The sequence below is a fragment of the Coenobita brevimanus genome, chromosome 12 (assembly GCF_032717465.1).
Source record: "Coenobita brevimanus isolate Jiangsu-jjx chromosome 12, ASM3271746v2, whole genome shotgun sequence".
NCBI lineage: Eukaryota > Metazoa > Arthropoda > Malacostraca > Decapoda > Coenobitidae > Coenobita > Coenobita brevimanus.
The window spans coordinates 17605994-17625685 of NC_136965.1; the positions used below are offsets into that span (position 1 = coordinate 17605994).

A 19692-nucleotide genomic window follows, 5' to 3' on the forward strand; every position below is an offset into this window, starting at 1 on the left:
AACGGGCACAATTCCTTTTCATGACATATATCTATGTTCCATCGACAATATCACATACAGATATGCTTACAAATAATGGATTATCACACTGAGTCCATAGGGGCTTCGGCTCGGGCAGGAGGGGGAGAATTTGTAGGAGTTTAAAGGGACAGGACACGCGATGCAATCTTACCGCCTGGCTGCTTGGAAGAGACTGAGGTTTCTCGCTACGTGCTGGGCCATGTGAAGCAGCTCAGTGTTGTCAATGCCTTACCATGAGAAAGCATGGCGCTCGCTAGAACGCATCAAAATTTGACACAAATCGGCCAGAAACTTAATTTTTGGCAAATTTTTTTTTGCTTAGGAACGCAATTCATGTGACTGCTTTTTTGGAACAATCCACATGGAACGCGAATCTCATGACTGTGCCTGAGAGGGTTAATAAGACAAAGAAACAACATTTTTTTCTTTACCTATTTTTATACACATTTCCATATGTCTTTTATTGCTCAGCTAATTGCATAACCATAAAATGAATCAGAACCTTTTTTTTTTTTTTTTTTTCACAGCATAAATGAGTTCCATGCAAAATTAGGGTTCACAGGACGGTGTTATTAAGTTGATGGAGATGCTGGTCTAATGGCAGCTATTGTTCCAGGTTCACAGCTGGAGTCAGAGCAGTCAAGCATTTGTAAACACTGTCGTCATCAGGGTGCTGCCTGAGTAATGGATGATAAGTACAAAACAGGACTGAGGGCACATCTTATGTTGTGTTAGCACATCCAGCAAGAGGTACTTCAGCCAACAACTTATGGGTTATTATCCATGTAGTGTCCTGTGGAAACTTTGTTTTTTCCCACATGAGCTGATTCTGGATGATTTACACGGTTTGGTATCATTTGCAGTATCTGTGATGAATTTTTGATGATTATTGTTCATTGTATTGACAGCATCGTATGAGCATTGGTACAGTGAAGGTAAGTCATCTTATTGGTGTAGATTAACACCAAGGTAGAGTAATTGAAGTATGGTGGAAGTTGTGACAGGTGGAAGGAATGATATAATGGAGGTGGTAAAGGAAGAACCAAATGTAAAGTTAGAGTGTGAGATGAGCAATAAAATAATGGAAGTGGTAAAGGAAGAACCAGATGTTAATTTAGAATGTGAGATGGGTGACAAATTAATGGAAGTGGTAAAGGAAGAACCAGATTTAAAGTTGGAGTGTGAGGTAGGTGACAAAATGTTCATCAGTGACAATGAGACTGTCCTGGACACAGTGTCGTCAACAGAAGTTAAGCAGTTTAGATGTATAGAGTATGATAAAACATTTAAGGAAAGTCTTATCCGACATGCAGTTCTTAATTCAGGAGTGAAGAATTTTAAGTGTGATGAATGTGGTAAACGATATACTAAGAAGGATGGTCTCACCAAACACCTATTAATTCATTCAGGAGTGAATAATTTCAAGTGTGATGAATGTGGTAAACTATTTGCACATAAGTGTGATCTCACCAGACACCTATTGATTCATTCAGGAGTGAAGAGTTTCAAGTGTGATCAATGTGGTAAACTGTTTGCACAGAAGGGTGGTCTCACCCATCACATGTTAATTCATTCAGGAGTGAAGAATTTCAAGTGTCATGAATGTGGTAAACTGTTTGCTCATAAATGTAAGCTAACTCAACATCTATTAATTCATTCTGGAGTGAAGAATTTCAGTTGTGATGAATGTGGTAAGCTATTTGCACATAAGGGTGATCTCACCAGACACCTATTGATTCATTCAGGAGTGAAGAGTTTCAAGTGTGATCAATGTGGTAAACTGTTTGCACAGAAGGGTGGTCTCACCCATCACATGTTAATTCATTCAGGAGTGAAGAATTTCAAGTGTCATGAATGTGGTAAACTGTTTGCTCATAAATGTAAGCTAACTCAACATCTATTAATTCATTCAGGAGTGAAGAATTTCAGTTGTGATGAATGTGGTAAACGATTTACTATGAAGGATGGTCTCACCAAACACCTATTAATTCATTCAGGAGTGAAGAATTTCAAGTGTGATGAATGTGGTAAGCTATTTGCACATAAGGGTGATCTCACCAGACACCTATTAATTCATTCAGGAGTGAAGAGTTTCAAATGTGATCAATGTGGTAAACTGTTTGCTCAGAAGGATGGTCTCACCCATCACATGTTAATTCATTCAGGAGTGAAGAATTTCAAGTGTCATGAATGTGGTAAACTGTTTGCTCAGAAATGTAATCTAACTCGACATGTATTAATTCATTCAGGAGTGAAGAATTTCAGTTGTGATGAATGTGGTAAACTATTTGCATGGAAGAGTTCTCTCACTCGTCACAAATTAATTCATTCAGGAGTGAAGAATTTCAAGTGTGATGAATGTGGTAAACTATTTGCATGGAAGAGTTCTCTCACTCATCACAAATTAATTCATTCAGGAGTGAAGAATTTAAAGTGTGATGAATGTGGTAAACTATTTGCAGATAAGAGTATTCTCACCAGACACGTATTAATTCATTCAGGAGTGAAGGATTTCAAGTGTGATGAATGTGGTAAACTATTTGCACGTAAGTTGTATCTCACCAAACACTTATTACTTCATTCAGGAGTGAAGAATTTCTAGTGTGATGAATGTGGTAAACTATTTGCATGTAAGAATGATCTCACCAAACACGTATTAATTCATTCAGGAGTGAACGATTTCAAGTGTGATGAATGTAGTAAACTATTTGCACGTAAGTGTTATCACACCAAACACTTATTACTTCATTCAGGAGTGAAGAATTTCAAGTGTGATGAATGTGGTAAACTGTTTGCTCAGAAACGTTATCTTACTCATCTATTAATTCATTCAGGGGTGAAGAATTTCAAGTGTGATGAATGTGGTAAACTATTTGCGCAGAAAGCTTATCTCACCAAACACCTATTAATTCATTCAGGAGTGAAGAATTTCAAGTGTAATGTCTATCTATCTATAGCCCGATGCCCTACTCCCGCAAAGGGTGACCGCAGACAAAACGCCTCCAAGTCACTCTGTCACCCACCATTTGACTCCCCTCCCCCCAACTCACCCCCCCCAACTCACCCCCCCTCCCTCATATACCTCTCAACTCCATCCCTCCACCTCATCCTCGGTCTACCCCTCCCTCTCCCTCCCTCCACCTCACCTACATACACCCTCTTAGTCAGTCTTTCATTCTCCATTCTCTCCACATGTCCAAACCACCTCAGTGTATTTCTCCTAATCTTTTCAACCACATCCACATCTACCCCACAACGTTCCTTCACTTCTTCATTCGTCAACCTGTCCCTCCACGTCACTCCACATGCTCCTCTCAGGTAACTCATTTCCACTGCTCTCACTCTTGACTTGTTCCCCTCTTGCAAGGTCCACGCCTCGCTTCCATACGTCAGGGTAGGGATCACAATACCATCATGCAGTGCCTTCTTAACTTCCATACTCACCTCCCTATTTCTCATCACTGCTTTCAGTGTACCAACAACCTTTCTTCCCTGCTGTACCCTTTCACGTACTTCATCCCCCAAAGTTCCATCCTTACTCATCACACTACCCAAGTACTTGAATGCACTCACATAATGAATGTCGTGAAATATTTGCATACCACGTTGAGTATACTGCTTCCCGTCCGATCAGCGAAGTTAAGCAATGTTGGGTCTGGTTAGTACTTGGATGGGTGACCACCTGGGAACACCAGATGCTGTTGGCGTTCTCCCTACGTGTCAAGTGGGGTTGGTGGAGGATTAGTGCCCCTCCCTGTAAAACAATTAACTCTAAGCCTTGGCCACCCCATTTGGGATACATGGCGTCTGGCAGTGAATGAAAATGAAAGAGTGAGATCACCAGACACCTATTAATTCATTCAGGAGTGAAGAATTTCAAGTGTGATGAAAGTGGTAAATGATTCACAGGGAAGACAAATCTCACCAAACACCTAATAACTCATTCAGGAGTGAAGAATTTCAAGTGTGATGCATGTGGTAAACTAATTGCACAGAAGATTGGTCTCAACAAACACCTATTATTCATTCAAGAGTGAAGATTTTCAAGTGTGATGAATGTGGTAAACATTTTGGTAGAAAAACTCATCTCACTAAATACCTATTAAATCATTGTAGAGGGAAGAGTTTCTAGTGTGCTTAACCCGTCACGTCCCGAGGTTTTCCGCACCTCCGACATCCCCCAGTCCCGAGGTATTTTCGGAAAATTTTTTTTTGGCTAAAACCTCCGCTTTTGGTGAGAAACATCGAAAATTCATAGAGAAAGCGCTCACCTGAGGTTTAAAATACTCAATCCAGGTAGGAGTTCCTCCTTACCTGACTGGGTTTTCTAACATGTTGGCACCAAAGAAAACGAGTTCTGTGGGAGGGTAACTATTTTATCCACTCATAAATGGTATTTATTTATTTACTTGGTACGAATTTATATGTAATATGAGAGTATATTGGTTTTCAAGCAGTAATATAGGCATTATAAGCATTGTTTCACTCACTAACTAATCACCATTCATGACCTTTTTTTCCCACATTACCTGATCATTATTTCTGACTGTTTCTTCCTTTAATGCTATGTAAACCTTGTCCTCCACATTGTCATCGATTGGGGAATCACTCTGGCCCTGAATGTCTTTATTGGCCAGGTCACTGGTAACAGAAGTATTGCCGAGACAATGGTGTGAGGGGGGGAGGGGGGAGGTTATGCGGTGTAAGGCATTGTCCCTGCTTGGCATCTTGTAGAGGAATAGAGGAAGGTGTCCTGTGTATACATACGAAAAATCACGCGCAAAAATTGAAAATTGTGCAAATTAGGGACCTGGCAATTGCACGATGTACCAGTACATCACTGGGACTGGCAAATGCAAATCGTTGCAGCGTACCCATACGTCGACGGGACGGGGCGGATTAATGTGATAAACAGTTGACTCAGTTGATGTCATCCAACACTTTAATTCATTAAGGAGTGAAGAAATTCAGGTGTGATGAATGGAGTGAACAGTTTTATTATAGGTTCTCTCCAGTATCAGTTCAGGAGTGAAAACGTTTGAAATGTGATGACTGGAAAACAACATAGAAAAAAATCCTTATTCACTTAGCACCTGACAGTTCATTCAGGTGTGAAAACAATTATATAGTTATGATAAATGTGGCAAAGCTTGAAGAAGAAATTGCTGTTGTTGTGGGGGGGGCTTCGGAGATGTCGATTGGGTCTTGACGAGTGGGGGAGCTATGGTGGGGTCTCCACTCTGCCCTCTCCCCTCTCCTTGGGTCCCTGTCACTGCCTCAACTAATTTTGCGAGGCTCTTTTTCTTATTCTATTGCTTCTTCCTTCCTTTTCCCCTATCATCGCCAAATAGTGGAGGCTTTTGGTGATGATACTAGTCTCTGCCCCTTTTGTCATTTTGGGCTAGACTGCTTCCTCCCCACGTGTTTGCCGTGCATGGTGACCCGTTTATTGCTTGTGCCCCTCTATCTGGCAATTGAGTCCACCATGGGGCAGGGTGCAGTTCCCTGTGGTTGGCAACATGCTCGTTTGGTAGGTGGGTTGGAGTAACATGGGTGGTCCAGTATGGACCTGTTAGGCAAATCACCTGGCCGTGCATTGGCTCAGTCAACCTCGGCTAGGGTCAAGCGGGCACTGGTGGGCACCGCATTGGTCTGCGGCTGCCACTCCACACCAAACCGTGTCCGCGTATACCATTCCTATTGTCCCTGGGGCTGTTGGGTGAGTTGGACCCAACATCAGCCTCCCCTTGTTTTTGAACTCCGTGGTGGGTGGGGGGGTGAAATCTACCAATTCACATTACATGGATACAGTTACTTCTCATCCGATTATGGTGATGACCCAGGACTCCCTTTTGACTGTGGCCTTGACTTCTTCCCGTTCCCCTACATGTTCGGTTACATTAATCACCCCTCCTCCCCACCTACTGTGTCTTCCACTCCTCCAGCTTCTGCTCTGTCTACCTGACTCAGACATTCTACTGTTGTCACACTTCATCCTAACCTTCCTCCTTCACCTCCTGTCTCTAAACCTCTATGCCCTCTGTCTCCCTCTCCCAACCTTGTCCTTCATCCTAAGTACCTGCCCCTTCCCTCACCTCAATTTTCGGATCACAGACATGGTCAAAATTTTTCAGTGTCCATGATACGACCAACGACCCCTCACTCCACTTCTCTCTACTTTGACAAGTAGGCAGGGTTGTCACCTTCTCGGCCCGTCCGAATGGTTCCCGCCTCCTTGTCATTCACAGTGTTGCCCAAGCCGAGAAAGTGACATCCCTGGTCAGCAATGCAAGACAACCCATCTCCGTGTCCCCAGACATCCAGCTCATTTCTGCCACTGTCCGTTTACTGTCTTCAATGTCCTTCGGCCAGAGGGCTTTCACAGATTGCTCTAATGACATTGAGCTAATCCCTTCAGAACAGCATCATTCAATACGTTCAGTCCATTGTTATACAATTCCTCCTGGACGATGCCAAGAGCCTGCTAATATCATAAAAAAGTTTTTGCCTTTCGCGATCTGCCCTCCACAGTCATCTTTGGAGGCACTGTTCTCCAAGTACGTGAGTATATTTCATCTCCTCGCCAGTGCACATCTTGTTTTCACTTTGGCCATCCAGCCAAATACTGCCAATCATCTGCAGTCTGCACCAACTGTGTGCTGGCCAGTCATACCACCTCAGACTGCATTTCCACCATCCAATGCTACTATAACTGTTAGGGTAGCCATTTTGCCACCTACTGACAATGTCCCATCTACCTCTTTGAAGCAGAAGTGTCCAGCATCCACTGGAAAACTGGCCTCACTCTTCATGAGGCTCCTTGCAGAGTTCGCAGCCTCAATCACCATCCTAATGTTACCGATGCATGTGTAGTTCGTTCTCCTCCCGTAGTAACTTCTAGTACCAGAACTATTTCTTCTTCCCCTTCTGCTCCTGTCTGTATCTGCTGCCCCTTCTTCCTCTCTTCCCACCTCTCACTCTGTCCCTACCCCTGTGACTGGTGTCTCCTCATCCCTTCCTCCTGTTACTCCTATTTCCACCTCTCACTCCTCTGTACCTAACCATCCCTCTACTTCAGTCCTCCCCTTTCAGACTCCTCTTGATCCTGTCTCTAATTCTTTCTCTGTTTTAGATTCCTCTACCCCTACCTCCTCTCCATCCCCTTCCTTACCTGTTCCCTCTCCTCGTGCTGTCCCCCATTCCCATCCTCGTCCCTCCTCTCCTCCAGTTCTGTTTCTCATACCGGCCGTTTGGCGCCTCTGGCCCAATGTCCTATCCGACCCCCATCCTCCTCTAGTGGTAAGCACAGACTACCCACCACGTCGGACTCTAAGACCTCTCCTGCCCATCCTCCTACTTCTCCAGTTTGTAAAGTTCGTGCGACGAATACCCGACCCTCTCGATCGATACACTCTACTGCTTCGAAGTCCACATCTCAGCATTCTCCTCAGTCACATCCCTGGACCGCTTCACTGCCAGCTAATTGTAACACAAAACCCTCAGGCGATGATGACAGTGAAACCATCCCCAAGATTATGAATTACATTTTAACTTCTACACCAGATTCAGTAGACAATGCTGTTGTCAGGTCTCCATATTATAATTACAAATCTATCTATCTATTACCAGACGCCTCAATCCCGTTTGGGGTGGCCACAAACAAATCGCCTCCAAGTCGCCCTGTCCCCCGCCATTTCACTGCCCTGCTCCCAACTCACACCCCCCTCTCTCATATACCTCTCCACCCCATCCCTCCATCTCATCCTCGGCCTCCCCCTCCCTCTTTCCCCCTCCACCTCACTCATATACACTCTCTTCGTCAGTCTTTCACCCTCCATCCTCTCCACATGGCCAAACCACCTCAGTGTCTTCCTCATAACGCTTCCTATCACATCCACATCCACACCACAACGTTCCTTTATATCCTCATTCGTCAGCCTGTCTCTCCACGTGACTCCACAGGCTCCTCTTAAATAACTCATTTCCACTGCTCTCACTCTTGACTTGTGTCCTTCCAACAATGTCCAAGCTTCACTTCCGTACGTTAGAGTTGGTATCACAATACTGTCATGTAGTAACTTTTTCACTTCCATGCTCACATCCCTGTTTCTTATCACTGCTTTCAAGGAACCAGCAACTTTTCTTCCCTGCTGTATCCTTTCAAGCACTTCACCCTCCAAACCTCCATCCTTACTTATCACACTACCCAAATACTTAAACGTACTCACATTTTCCAATTCCTCACCATCCAACCTCACTGTACATTCACTAACTTCACCTCTCTCAAAGACCATCACTTTACTCTTCCCTAGATTCACCTTTAGGTTCCGTTTCTTACACACACTCTCAAACTCATCCACCAAGCCTTGCAGCTCCCCTTCGTCTTCACTCAACAACACAGTATCATCTGCAAACAACAGTACATAGAGTTTCCAAACACTATCCTCTCTCACCAGGGCCACTCCAACATCCACTACCCTACCTTGTAACTCTTTTATTACCCCATCCATGTACAGATTGAAGAACCATGGAGACATGACACATCCCTGTTTCAACCCAACTTTCAAAGAGAAAAATTCACTTAGTTCACCATCCACACGCACTGCAGCCTTCGCACCATCGTACATACTCTTCACAGCATTCAACAACTTCCCATCTACTCCATATATTCTTAACACTTTCCACAATCCTTGTCTATCCACCCTGTCATATGCTTTCTCCAAATCCATGAAAGCCGCATACAACTTCTTTCCCTTCTCTAGAAACTTTTCCACTAAAGATCTAAGAATGAATATCTGATCTACACAACCTCTTCCCTTCCTAAAGCCTCCCTGTTCTTTTCCAACTAATTTCTCTGTTCTTTCTCTAACTCTGTCTATAAGTATCCTACCATACACTTTTCCTATTATACTAAGAAGACAAATGCCCCTATGATTACCACACACTTCTTTTTTTATTCCCTTTTCCTTTGTACAAGGGAATAATTACACCTGACTTCCAATCCTCAGGGACTCTACCTTCCTCCCAGGCCAATCTGCACATCTTCCACATCCATTCTACTACTATCTCTCCCCCATGCTTCAGCATTTCACCACACACTCCATCAATTCCTGGGGCTTTCCCTGATTTAACTTTCTTCATTGCTTCCACAACTTCTATCCTACTGATTTCTTCCTGTCTTCTCACCTCCCTCCTTCTCCCAGCCATTCCCCAGCCACTTATACTCGCATTACTTCCATCCTCTACGTTCAGCAATTCCTTAAAGTGTTCTCTCCATCTGCTCACTTTTTCTCCCTTCTCCACTAGTAATCTATCATTTTTATCTTTCACTCCCCTGCTAACTTCACTTCCACCCTGTCTTACTCTTTTCACTTCTCTCCAGAACATTATCTTACAGTCCCTCCACTTTACACTCAAATTCCTTCCAAATTCCTCATCCACTCTCTTCTTACTCTCTCTTACCAATCTTTTCACCTCTCTCTTCCTTTCCACATATAACTCTCTCTTCCGCCTCTCAACTTCTTCCACGCCCCTATTTCTCATCCATTCATTGTATGCTTTCTTCTTTTGTGCCACAGCCTGTTTCACCTCTTCAGTCCACCACGCTGTTCCTTGCACCCCCCTCCGTCTTCTCTTCCTTCCACACACCACATCACATGCTGCACATATTTCTTCTGTAAATATCTTACACATACCTTCCACGTCTCCCATCTGCTCCAATTCATATTTGCCCAATCGTTCCTCCACTTCTCTCTTATACTCTGCCTTTTTCTCATCCTCTTGTAACCTATCCACAAATCATAATAGATAAATAGATAAGTAGACAGATAGACAGCTCTATGTGAGCCTGGGAATGGGAAATGATCTTGCAAGTTAAACTGAGGAAAAGCTGACAACAGATTAAGAAGTAGCAATGTCAGGAGATGATGCAGGTAATTTGTCAGCAAAATAGCAGGAGAACAAAGCCTAGTGACATACACACATACTCACACACAGGTTTCTGGAACTTTCCAACCACAGTATAACACACGAGACACGACCCCTGTTTCACCAGAATTTAGGAAAGAGAGCTCAGAAGGAGACAGGCCATAGAACAGGCAGGTAGTAGGGAGAGGGGCTTAGCAACATGGAAGAGAGAGAGAGAGAGAGCGAGACAGGGAGGTAGCTAGCAGGACTCTACTTTATACTTCACTCGTGTGAGAGACTGTTAATATTTCCAAGACAAATAAAAATAGTCCCATACTATTCTTTACCTCTCCTGTCATTGCATGACAAATGGGAACCAAGATTATCTACTTACAAACAACACAAGTATAACAACCGCTCGTCCACAAGTCTAATATATAATCAATCTATATAAAACATCACTACAAAGAAGTTACAAAGTCCTTTTCGTGACATTTGGTAGCAGCGAACGTATACGAACCTCGTCTACGAATCAACAGTGAATTCCTATAAAATATCAAGATTGAAAACAAAAAAATACCTCTCACAACCAACAACTCACAACCAGCTCCTGACAGTATTCTCTCCAACCAGCCCCCTCCTTCTCCCCGATCATCACGCCGATTTAGAGGTGAAGAGGTCACAGGACGCCTTGCAAGTAGTTTAACAATATATTGATACAAACAATCTTGTAATTTCTACGACGACCCAACGAACTACAACCATCTACAATCAACTACAGGTAACAACTCTACGATGCATCTATCTGTATAATCTTCTACACGCACCTACAAGTAGCGGCAGTCTTCATCCCACAACGAGTAAATCACAAGAGAAAAGGACCAAGAAAACATCGAGAAAGAAAAAAACAAAACAAACAAACGAAGAGTGAGATACGACTCACAACTCTCAACAACTAGACCTCACCCTCCTCTCTCTGCTACATTCACCCAACCTGCACCGCTGACGCAGGAGTGAAGAGGTCAAGACGACGAAGCAAATACCAAGTCCATATTCACAACCCATCTTACTCACTTATCTTCACTGAAGTTACTCATCGCTACTCATTTACTCACCACAGCTACCAGTGTGGGAAGTCGACGTCACCATACATGTTTGCTGACAGAACGCCAAGCCGTGTGTCTGACACCCCACAACACGTCAATCAACCTGTGAAGAACAACGCTATCACCCCGTGCAACACCACTCACACCATTTCCACCACGGTAAAAATTAGTGAGTTACATAGTTACTTCATTTATACAATACACAAACATATAAAACGTGCTGTATTATTAAAACTTACATAAACATACTTACTTCAATTATCTGCATAACTCAAACACTAAATAATCACCAACAATAAATATTGTACACTGTATATATTCATTCATTTATTATAGCATTTATTTACTACCAACTAGTGTTACCATTTATACCTACATAAAATATGTGTTGCATACAAACAGCTATACATTATACATCTACAAAGTAATAAAGGAAATATACCATCACAGTTACTCAGTGAGCGATTAAAAGAACAGTATTAAACACTTATTAAAGCTACCTTGTGGAAACAGATAGTTAAGTTACAAGGAAAACCAGAAAAAAAAAGAAAAAAAAAATGGCCAACACAAATGACGTTAGCAAGAGTGAACATCTTCAACACAATCGTGAAGACAATGATTTCCACACAGTGCTGACACATATATTGCCCACGATAGGTACAAGTGAACAACAAGTCAGTGGATATAGTTAATACTGGATATAGTGTATATATATTTTTTATATAAAATAACAAAATATGGGACTATATAATATCATTTTCAGTAATATCTGTGCAATATAAACTAAACCTTAAAAAAGGGTCCCAAGGAAATTAGCCAGCAATTATGCAACCATGAACAACACAGAAAAAGCGTTGACAAACGAAGAAAAACAAACTATAGAATATCAATACATACAAAAAAAGAAAAAAAAAGAAAGAAAAAGAGAGTACGATCACATAACAAACAAATGAAAATAAGTGTAAGTGTTACTACAAATGCCAAAATACCACATAAACTACAAACAAAAAAGCAAATTGTTGTCTCCACAAGCTAGTGGCATGACACATCATCACTATCATCGACTGCGGCATGACCGGATTCAGTGTCAGGACTGCAGTTATTATAATTATGTAACAACAAATGATTGCATTATGTTACATTTGCTACAATTATGTAACTATAAACAATATGTAACAATTATGTAACAGTTGCATTAACAAGATGTAACTTTTATGTAACTTTAACTACAATTATAAGGCCAACACAATTATGTAACAGTTGCATTAACAAGATGTAACTTTTATGTAACTTTAACTACAATTATAAGGCCAACACAATTATGTAATAGTTGCATTAACAAAATGTAACTACAATTATAAGGCCAACACAATTATGCATTACCACAATATTATGTAACAATTCATAAAATATTACAATTATGTATTACCACAATATTACAATTATACCACAATTCTATATAACCGGTATCATCATACAAGTTAGGTGAAATATTAGACATTACTAAAGGGATAACTCAATATGTAATGTATAACCTAGCAGTATTACCATTGCACAATTATATGCGTATGTCTGTTATATATACACAACTTACAAAATGTCATACAACAACCATTGCATTTATTCAAATATGTATACAACTTGTTTAAAATGTAATATTACTGGATAATTGCTATTTACTATGAATATTATATTATACAATATTATAATCAATATTATGTACTAATAGATTAGCATATGTCAATGATGATTGCTGTCGGAGGACCTTCAGCTGCGTGGGCTGAGCAATGTCAGGTCTCGATATTATAATTACAAATCATAATAGATAAATAGATAAATAGACAGATAGACAGCTCTGTGCGAGCCTGGGAATGGGAAATGATCTTGCAAGTTAAACTGAGGAAAAGCTGACGACAGATTAGGAAGTAGCAATGTCAGGAGATGATGCAGGTAATTTGTCAGCGAAATAGCAGGAGAACAAAGCCTAGTGACATACACACATACACACAGGTTTCTGGAACTTTCCAACCACAGTGTAACACACGTGACACGACCCCTGTTTCACCAGAATTTAGGAAAGAGAGCTCAGAAGGAGACAGGCCATAGAACAGGCAGGTAGTAGGGAGAGGGGCTTAGCAACATGGAAGAGAGAGAGAGAGAGAGAGCGAGACAGGGAGGTAGCTAGCGGGACTCTATACTTCACTCATGTGAGAGACTTTGTTAATATTTCCAAGACAAATAAAAATAGTCCCATACTATTCTTTACCTCTCCTGTCATTGCATGACAAATGGGAACCAAGAATATCTACTTACAAACAACTCAAGTATAACAACCGCTTGTCCACAAGTCTAATACATATAACTTCTCTACAAGTAACTACAAAGTTTTTTATGACACTGTTCCCTGTCTGTTGAAGTTCATCCTGTACTGCCTGATCTCCCTCCTTCATCCCCCCTCCATCACCTTCTGTCCCCTCCTCCTCTTTGCTGCCCTCCTCTTCCACTTTTATTATTCCTTCCCCTCTATCTCTCCCCATGCCTCCAGGCTATGGTAACCGTCCTGCTCATCCACCAGTTCCACCTTCTGCCCCCATTCCTATTATCGTAACGATTCGGTAATATATGTTACTATTCTGTAAGATATTTTACTTCCAGTGTAATATATTTTACTCCATATGTATTTATATTTTATTTCCTGTGTGTTATGTTTTATCATTAGTACAGTATTGATTTTCTTTTATCTTTCCTAGACTCTATTTTTCTGTTAGGTTTTACTTTTATTTGGTGTTTTAAAGTTTTAGTATGTCTGTTTTACAATGGAGCATATGCAGATTTACGGCCCATCACAATGACCCTCGCTATCTTCTTTCAGTTCACTGTCTGTCCTTAGTCTGTTTACAAGAACCACGTTTGTCGTCCCCTCTGGTACCTATACCCGGCAATTGTTTCTTGTTCTCTCCTGCTTCTCTTTCTGTTTCAGCTATCCTAGTCTACCATACAGTTCCTCTTGAATGTCTGTCCATTAACACCACTGTTCTATATCATTTTATTTGTGTTTTTCTCGGACGTTGGATTACAGTGGTTTCTATTTATGTCTCTCCCTCCCAGCCTTTTGATTTCTTTGCCTTATCTCTTTATTATCCCAGTTACCCATCCCAATTTTATTGTTGGGAGATTTTAATGGTCTTCATACTTTATGGGGGCAATACTGTTACTAATTCGCATGGCTGCCACCTTGAGTCTTTTATTTTTAATAATGATGTATCCTTATTGAATACAGGAACATCAATGCATTTTGACGCTAAGACTTGTACTTTCTCATGTCTAGATCTCTCCTTTTCTCACTACATATTGTCCCGTACTCAGACCCCCTCGATGGAGTTTTCTGAAAGCTGACTGGCTGTCATTTACTTCTTTGACTGTTCCTTCTATACCCCCTTTTTCCTTCTCTACTGTTTTAGATAATATGCTCACCTATTTTACTGTGTTAGTTCTGAGTGCAACTTTGACTGTGATTCATAGGTCGTCCCATCCTTTTACTTCGAAGTGTGTGCCTTGGTGGGATTTGGATTGTACTGTGGCACTCCATGTTAAACATGCATGTTGGAAGAGTTACCTATGCAAACGCAACACTCAGGATGAACAGAGTGCATTTCAGCTGTTTAAAAAGGCCCGCACTCTTCTTCGTAAGATTGTTAAATGGGCTAAACACCATAGCTGGAGATTATACATTTCCACCATTGCTGCCAATACAGACATTGCTTCTGTTTGGAAATGTATATGCAAAATAGCTGGTAAGCATCTTCCCATGCCTTCCCCTATCCTCCATTTAGATGGGGAGTCAGTTGCAGATGCTCATGTAGTTGCTAATGGCTTAGGTCTTCATTTTAGTAATGTTAGTGGCGGCTCTCATCTCTCACCTGAATCCCATGCCCTTAAAGCTGCTACCGAATGTACCCCTATTGTCTTCAAGCTGTCATCTAGTCAGTCATATAACGCGCCATTCACATTCCATGAATTGTCCTCTGCCCTTCGTCTTTAAAAGAACACTTGCGAGGGTCCTGATGGCATACACTATAATATGCTCCATGACCTTTCCCCCAGGCCCTCTTTTGGTAATGCTGTCATTCTCGCATTTCTTAAACTGGGAAAACAAGGCCATGTCCCACAAGATTATCACCTCATTGCTCTACTAGCTGTCTTTGCAAATTGTTCAAGCGTATGATAAATTATTGTCTTATGTAGCTCCTGGAATCTAAGCAGCTTTTGTCCTCTTCACCATTTGGTTTTCGAAAAGCTCACAACACCTTAACTCCCCTCCTAAATCAGGAGACTTATATCCGTTCAGCCTTTGCCGATTGGCAATCTGTTGTCGCAGTGTTCTTTGACCTTGAGAAGGCTTATGAGACAGCCTGGCGCTACCATATTTTACGCACAGTTTGTTCTTGTGGTACTGATGGTAACCTTGGTGTTTTTTTAAAGAATTATCTGTCAGCTCATTTCTTTAGAGTCTGTGTTCAGCATACTTATTCATATCCATTCCCACAATATGGTGTTCCCCAAGGCAGTGTTCTTAGCACTATTTTTTATTGGCAATTAACCCGCCGTGTGCCAGCTATTTTTAGCCCTGTGGGTTACCCCAGTGCTGGCCATTTTTTGACCTTTTTTTTCAGCTAAGATGATAGATTTTGATGTCAAAACAACGAATTTCGCCATTAAAATGCTTACTGAGGCTCGGAAATGAGTTTTATTGAGTCCTGCATACTCGTATACGGGTATATCCGCTCTCTCACACTCACCACGTACGTGAGAGAAAGCCGTTTTCTATGTAAGATATACTCAGGTATTTATGCTGGTAAGGTATAGCAATGTTCAGTACACTTTTCTGATTACTTAAACTTCAGCATCTATCACAATTTGTGTGTCATTCTCACTGTGAATGCATTATCCTACACTTACCTGAAGATAGGTACAACCTGACTTCATTACGTACAGTCCTGGCACTTGAAGGTATTTACAACTTGACTTCACTATACAGTCCATACACTTACATGAAAATATTTACAAAATGCCTTCACTATGTACAGCACTGGGTGAGGCACACAGGCAGAGTGAGGCAGGGCGAGCGTGAGGGGGGGAGCGAGTGAGTGTATGGCCTTGACAGCCTGGGGGATGGTAGAGGAACAGTTACCTTACATGCCTGCCAATTTTTACCCGCGAATCTATTCTGTCACAGTGAAGTTCTTCATTTTAAACCTCTTTAAAATGGCACTGGCTCTGGCCGCGGAATTATGTCAGACCGTTTTAAAACGGCACTGGCACCTGGTGGGTTAATGGGCTTGTTTCTTATCTCCCAGTTGGTGTTCACTGTTCTTTATATGTTGATGATTTTGCAATATGTGCTTCAAATTCTGATGTCTCTGCCCATGGTGATCTTATTCAACATGCAGTTTCTGCTGCCTCAGAAGGGGCTACTTCTCATGGCTTTTGGTTCTCTCCTTTTAAGTCTCATGTTATTACTTTTACTCATTCTCATCTTATTTCTAAACCACCTCTTTTTCTCTATGGCTCTCCTCTCCCGTACAAAACCATCACTTCCTTTCTTGGCCTTCTTTTTGACTCCCGTCTTACTTAGAAGGATCATATTGCCTCCTTGAAAATCTCAGCCTTGCAACGCCTCCATCTTTTACAAACATTGTCTCATGTGTTGTGGAGTGCTGATCGGACTACTCTCCTTTGTCTCCATATTGTTCTCGTTCTCTCCAAACTTGTCTGTGCTTACCAAGTTTATTCTTCTGCATCAGACATCATCCTCCAACAACTTGATTCTGTGCATCATCACGGTTTGTGTCTGGGTCTTGGTGCCTTTAAGTCCTCCCCAGTTGAGAGTCTGTGCTGAATCAAGACTTCCATCACTCTTCCACCGTTGTGCTCTACTTTCTCTTCATGTCTATGCTAAGTTATACTATTTTCCTCATACCCCTTCTTTGCTTCCTCCCAGTCCTGACTTAAACATGTTTTCCACACATAGGACCAAACCACCTTTTGCAGTTTGAGCTTGCACTCTCCTCTCACACTTCTCCCATACTGTTAGTAATGTTTTATCTTTCCGCACGTCTTTTCCCTCTGCAGGTCTTTCCACGACCCCATGTTTGCCCTTCCATTTTCCCATATTCCAAGTCCAATTCTTCTTCATTCATTCTCTGTTCCCAGTTTTCTGACTATCTCTCTCGCCATTCCTGTGCAGTACCTATATACACTGATGGTTCAAAAAACCCTGCAGCTGTTGGATTGGCAATTCTCTTTCGTAATACCTTTTATCATTTTAGCCTTCCTACTTATGCAAGTGTTCTAACAGTGGAGTTATACGCCCTACTTGTTTGTGTTGCGGTATATTTGTCGTTCCTCCTCTCCCTTATTTATGATGTTCTGTGATTCATATAATGCTCTGTCCCATCTTCAGTTACCTTTTACGATAAAACCTCGATTTAACGGCACCCTAGGGGGCCCTGAGCATGCTGAAAAAGACGAAATTCCGTTAGATTGGGGCTTACACCTGTCAATATCCCCGGAACTCATGCTAACACATTTTAACACATTTTTAAGTATGTAAACATGTGCAGACATACAAAATCAATAAAAAAAAATTTATATTTAGAACAAAAGAAAGCAGGTAGTTGTGGTGTTGTAGTAAAGTACTGTACAGTAATCCAGGTAAGTACAGTACAGTTGAGTCTTCATACAACACAAGATAGGTTATGCAGAACCACATGCAAAATCAATTTCGCACTAAAACGTGACATATGTTTACATGTAAAATAGGGGGTTAGGTTCTAGGAGCCTCATATTTTACGTTAAAAATATATTTAAAGGTAGATTATTAGAAATACATCTGCCTTAGACACTGAAGACAGTGTGTTTACGTACAACCTCACCAACTGGACACATCAATGCATAGCTACTGCATTCTAACCAAACCTAACTGATTAGTTTTGCTTTCTAATACTCCCCATAAAAATTTTAATCTCCAAGGATTGCCACTAAGCCTCTTGACAGTTCTTATTAGAAATCAAGCATAAACTTGACCTAAACAACATGTGAATAATTGCTGGCCAGCATCACCCATATTTCGTCACCAATCACTATTGGTACTAACGAAAAAAAAAATGTAGTGTGAAACTTTTTGAAAGCTGTTAGTCTTCAACAATAAAGGAAAAAAAAAACTATAAAGAAGTCGTCAGCATGGAGTGATTGCGTATTTCACTTCTCAGATACACACGAATGCAGAAATCATGAAAAATAAACAAGTCAGCCAAACAGTATAATTTGTATGACAGTATAATTCAAGAGAACTGAACTCACATAATTATCTTGCCTAACTGTTTATGTCAACACGTAGTGTCTTCTTGTATCATAAGATCCAAATTTACTTGATCAAAGATCGTCAGTTTATAACAAAAAGATCGAGCACAAAGCCTTTTTTTTTCTTCTTTTTTTTCACACTCGTTGCACTAAAGGCAAATACATGAATTTTACTGCTCCATCATTAACTTTTTTTTCCAACAAAGAAAACTATCCACATCGTAAACATCCCAACTCATTTTATCTGTTTGATCATTTGCATTTGAGCTGAAACGCTACATGTCACTTCGTCCAACAGTTTTACATTTTCATTTAAAATAAATGCTTTCCTTGTGCTCATAGCACTTTCAGGGTGCTTAGGCATAACTACAGTTGGTTTGGAACCATGTGCTTAGAACTGAGAGGAAACGAGGAGCGAGGAAATAAGCAATTAAACTTCTCATCACAGCGACCATTCACACAACACTGAGGTAGGCAGCAACAGGCTGTGGCTGGTAGTATGGGGGTCACGTGGGTTGGGTTGGGTCGAGGAAACCAATCAGTGACTGACAAAAGCATAACACATGAGTTGTATCTGGAAATCCTGTACCAAAACACCCATTTCTCACAGTTTCTCTCGCAGAGTTGAGTGGTACCACCGTGCTATTATATAATTATGTTGAACGTGGAGGATGGAAGTAATGCGAGTATAAGTGGCTGGGGAATGGCTGGAAGAAGGAGGGAGGTGAGAAGACAGGAAGAAATCAGTAGGATAGAAGTTGTGGAAGCAATGAAGAAAGTTAAATCAGGGAAAGCCCCAGGGATTGATGGAGTGTGTGGTGAAATGCTGAAGCATGGGGGAGAGATAGTAGTAGAATGGATGTGGAAGATGTGCAGATTGGCCTGGAAGGAAGGTAGAGTCCCGGAGGATTGGAAGTCAGGTATAATTATTCCCTTGTACAAAGGAAAAGGGGAAAAAGAAGTGTGTGGTAATCATAGGGGCATTTGTCTTCTTAGTATAATAGGAAAAGTATATGGTAGGATACTTATTGACAGAGTTAGAGAAAGAACAGAGAAATTAGTTGGAGAAGAACAGGGAGGCTTTAGAAAGGGAAGAGGTTGTGTAGATCAGATATTCATTCTCAGATCTTTAGTGGAAAAGTTTCTAGAGAAGGGAAAGAAGTTGTATGCGGCTTTCATGGATTTGGAGAAAGCATATGACAGGGTGGATAGACTAGGATTGTGGAAAGTGTTAAGAATATATGGAATAGATGGGAAGTTGTTGAGTGCTGTGAAGAGTATGTACGATGGTGCGAAG

General features: G+C 41.3%; 1 protein-coding gene and 1 pseudogene across 1 annotated transcript; both read left to right on the forward strand.

Moving 5' to 3' along the window:
- Positions 1–1006: 1006 nt before the first annotated feature.
- LOC145412973 (uncharacterized) lies at positions 1007–2623 on the forward strand. Its single transcript, XM_080282799.1, has one exon. The coding sequence runs from the start codon at positions 1007–1009 to the stop codon at positions 2621–2623; it is 1617 nt and encodes a 538-aa protein (XP_080138925.1).
- Positions 2624–3613: 990 nt separating this feature from the next.
- LOC145414118 (5S ribosomal RNA) lies at positions 3614–3725 on the forward strand (annotated as a pseudogene).
- Positions 3726–19692: the final 15967 nt, after the last annotated feature.

What these genes read in the sequence shown, in the direction of transcription:
- LOC145412973 (XM_080282799.1), top strand. Translation starts at nt 1,007, where the DNA reads ATGGTGGAAGTTGTGACAGGTGGAAGGAATGATATAATGGAGGTGGTA.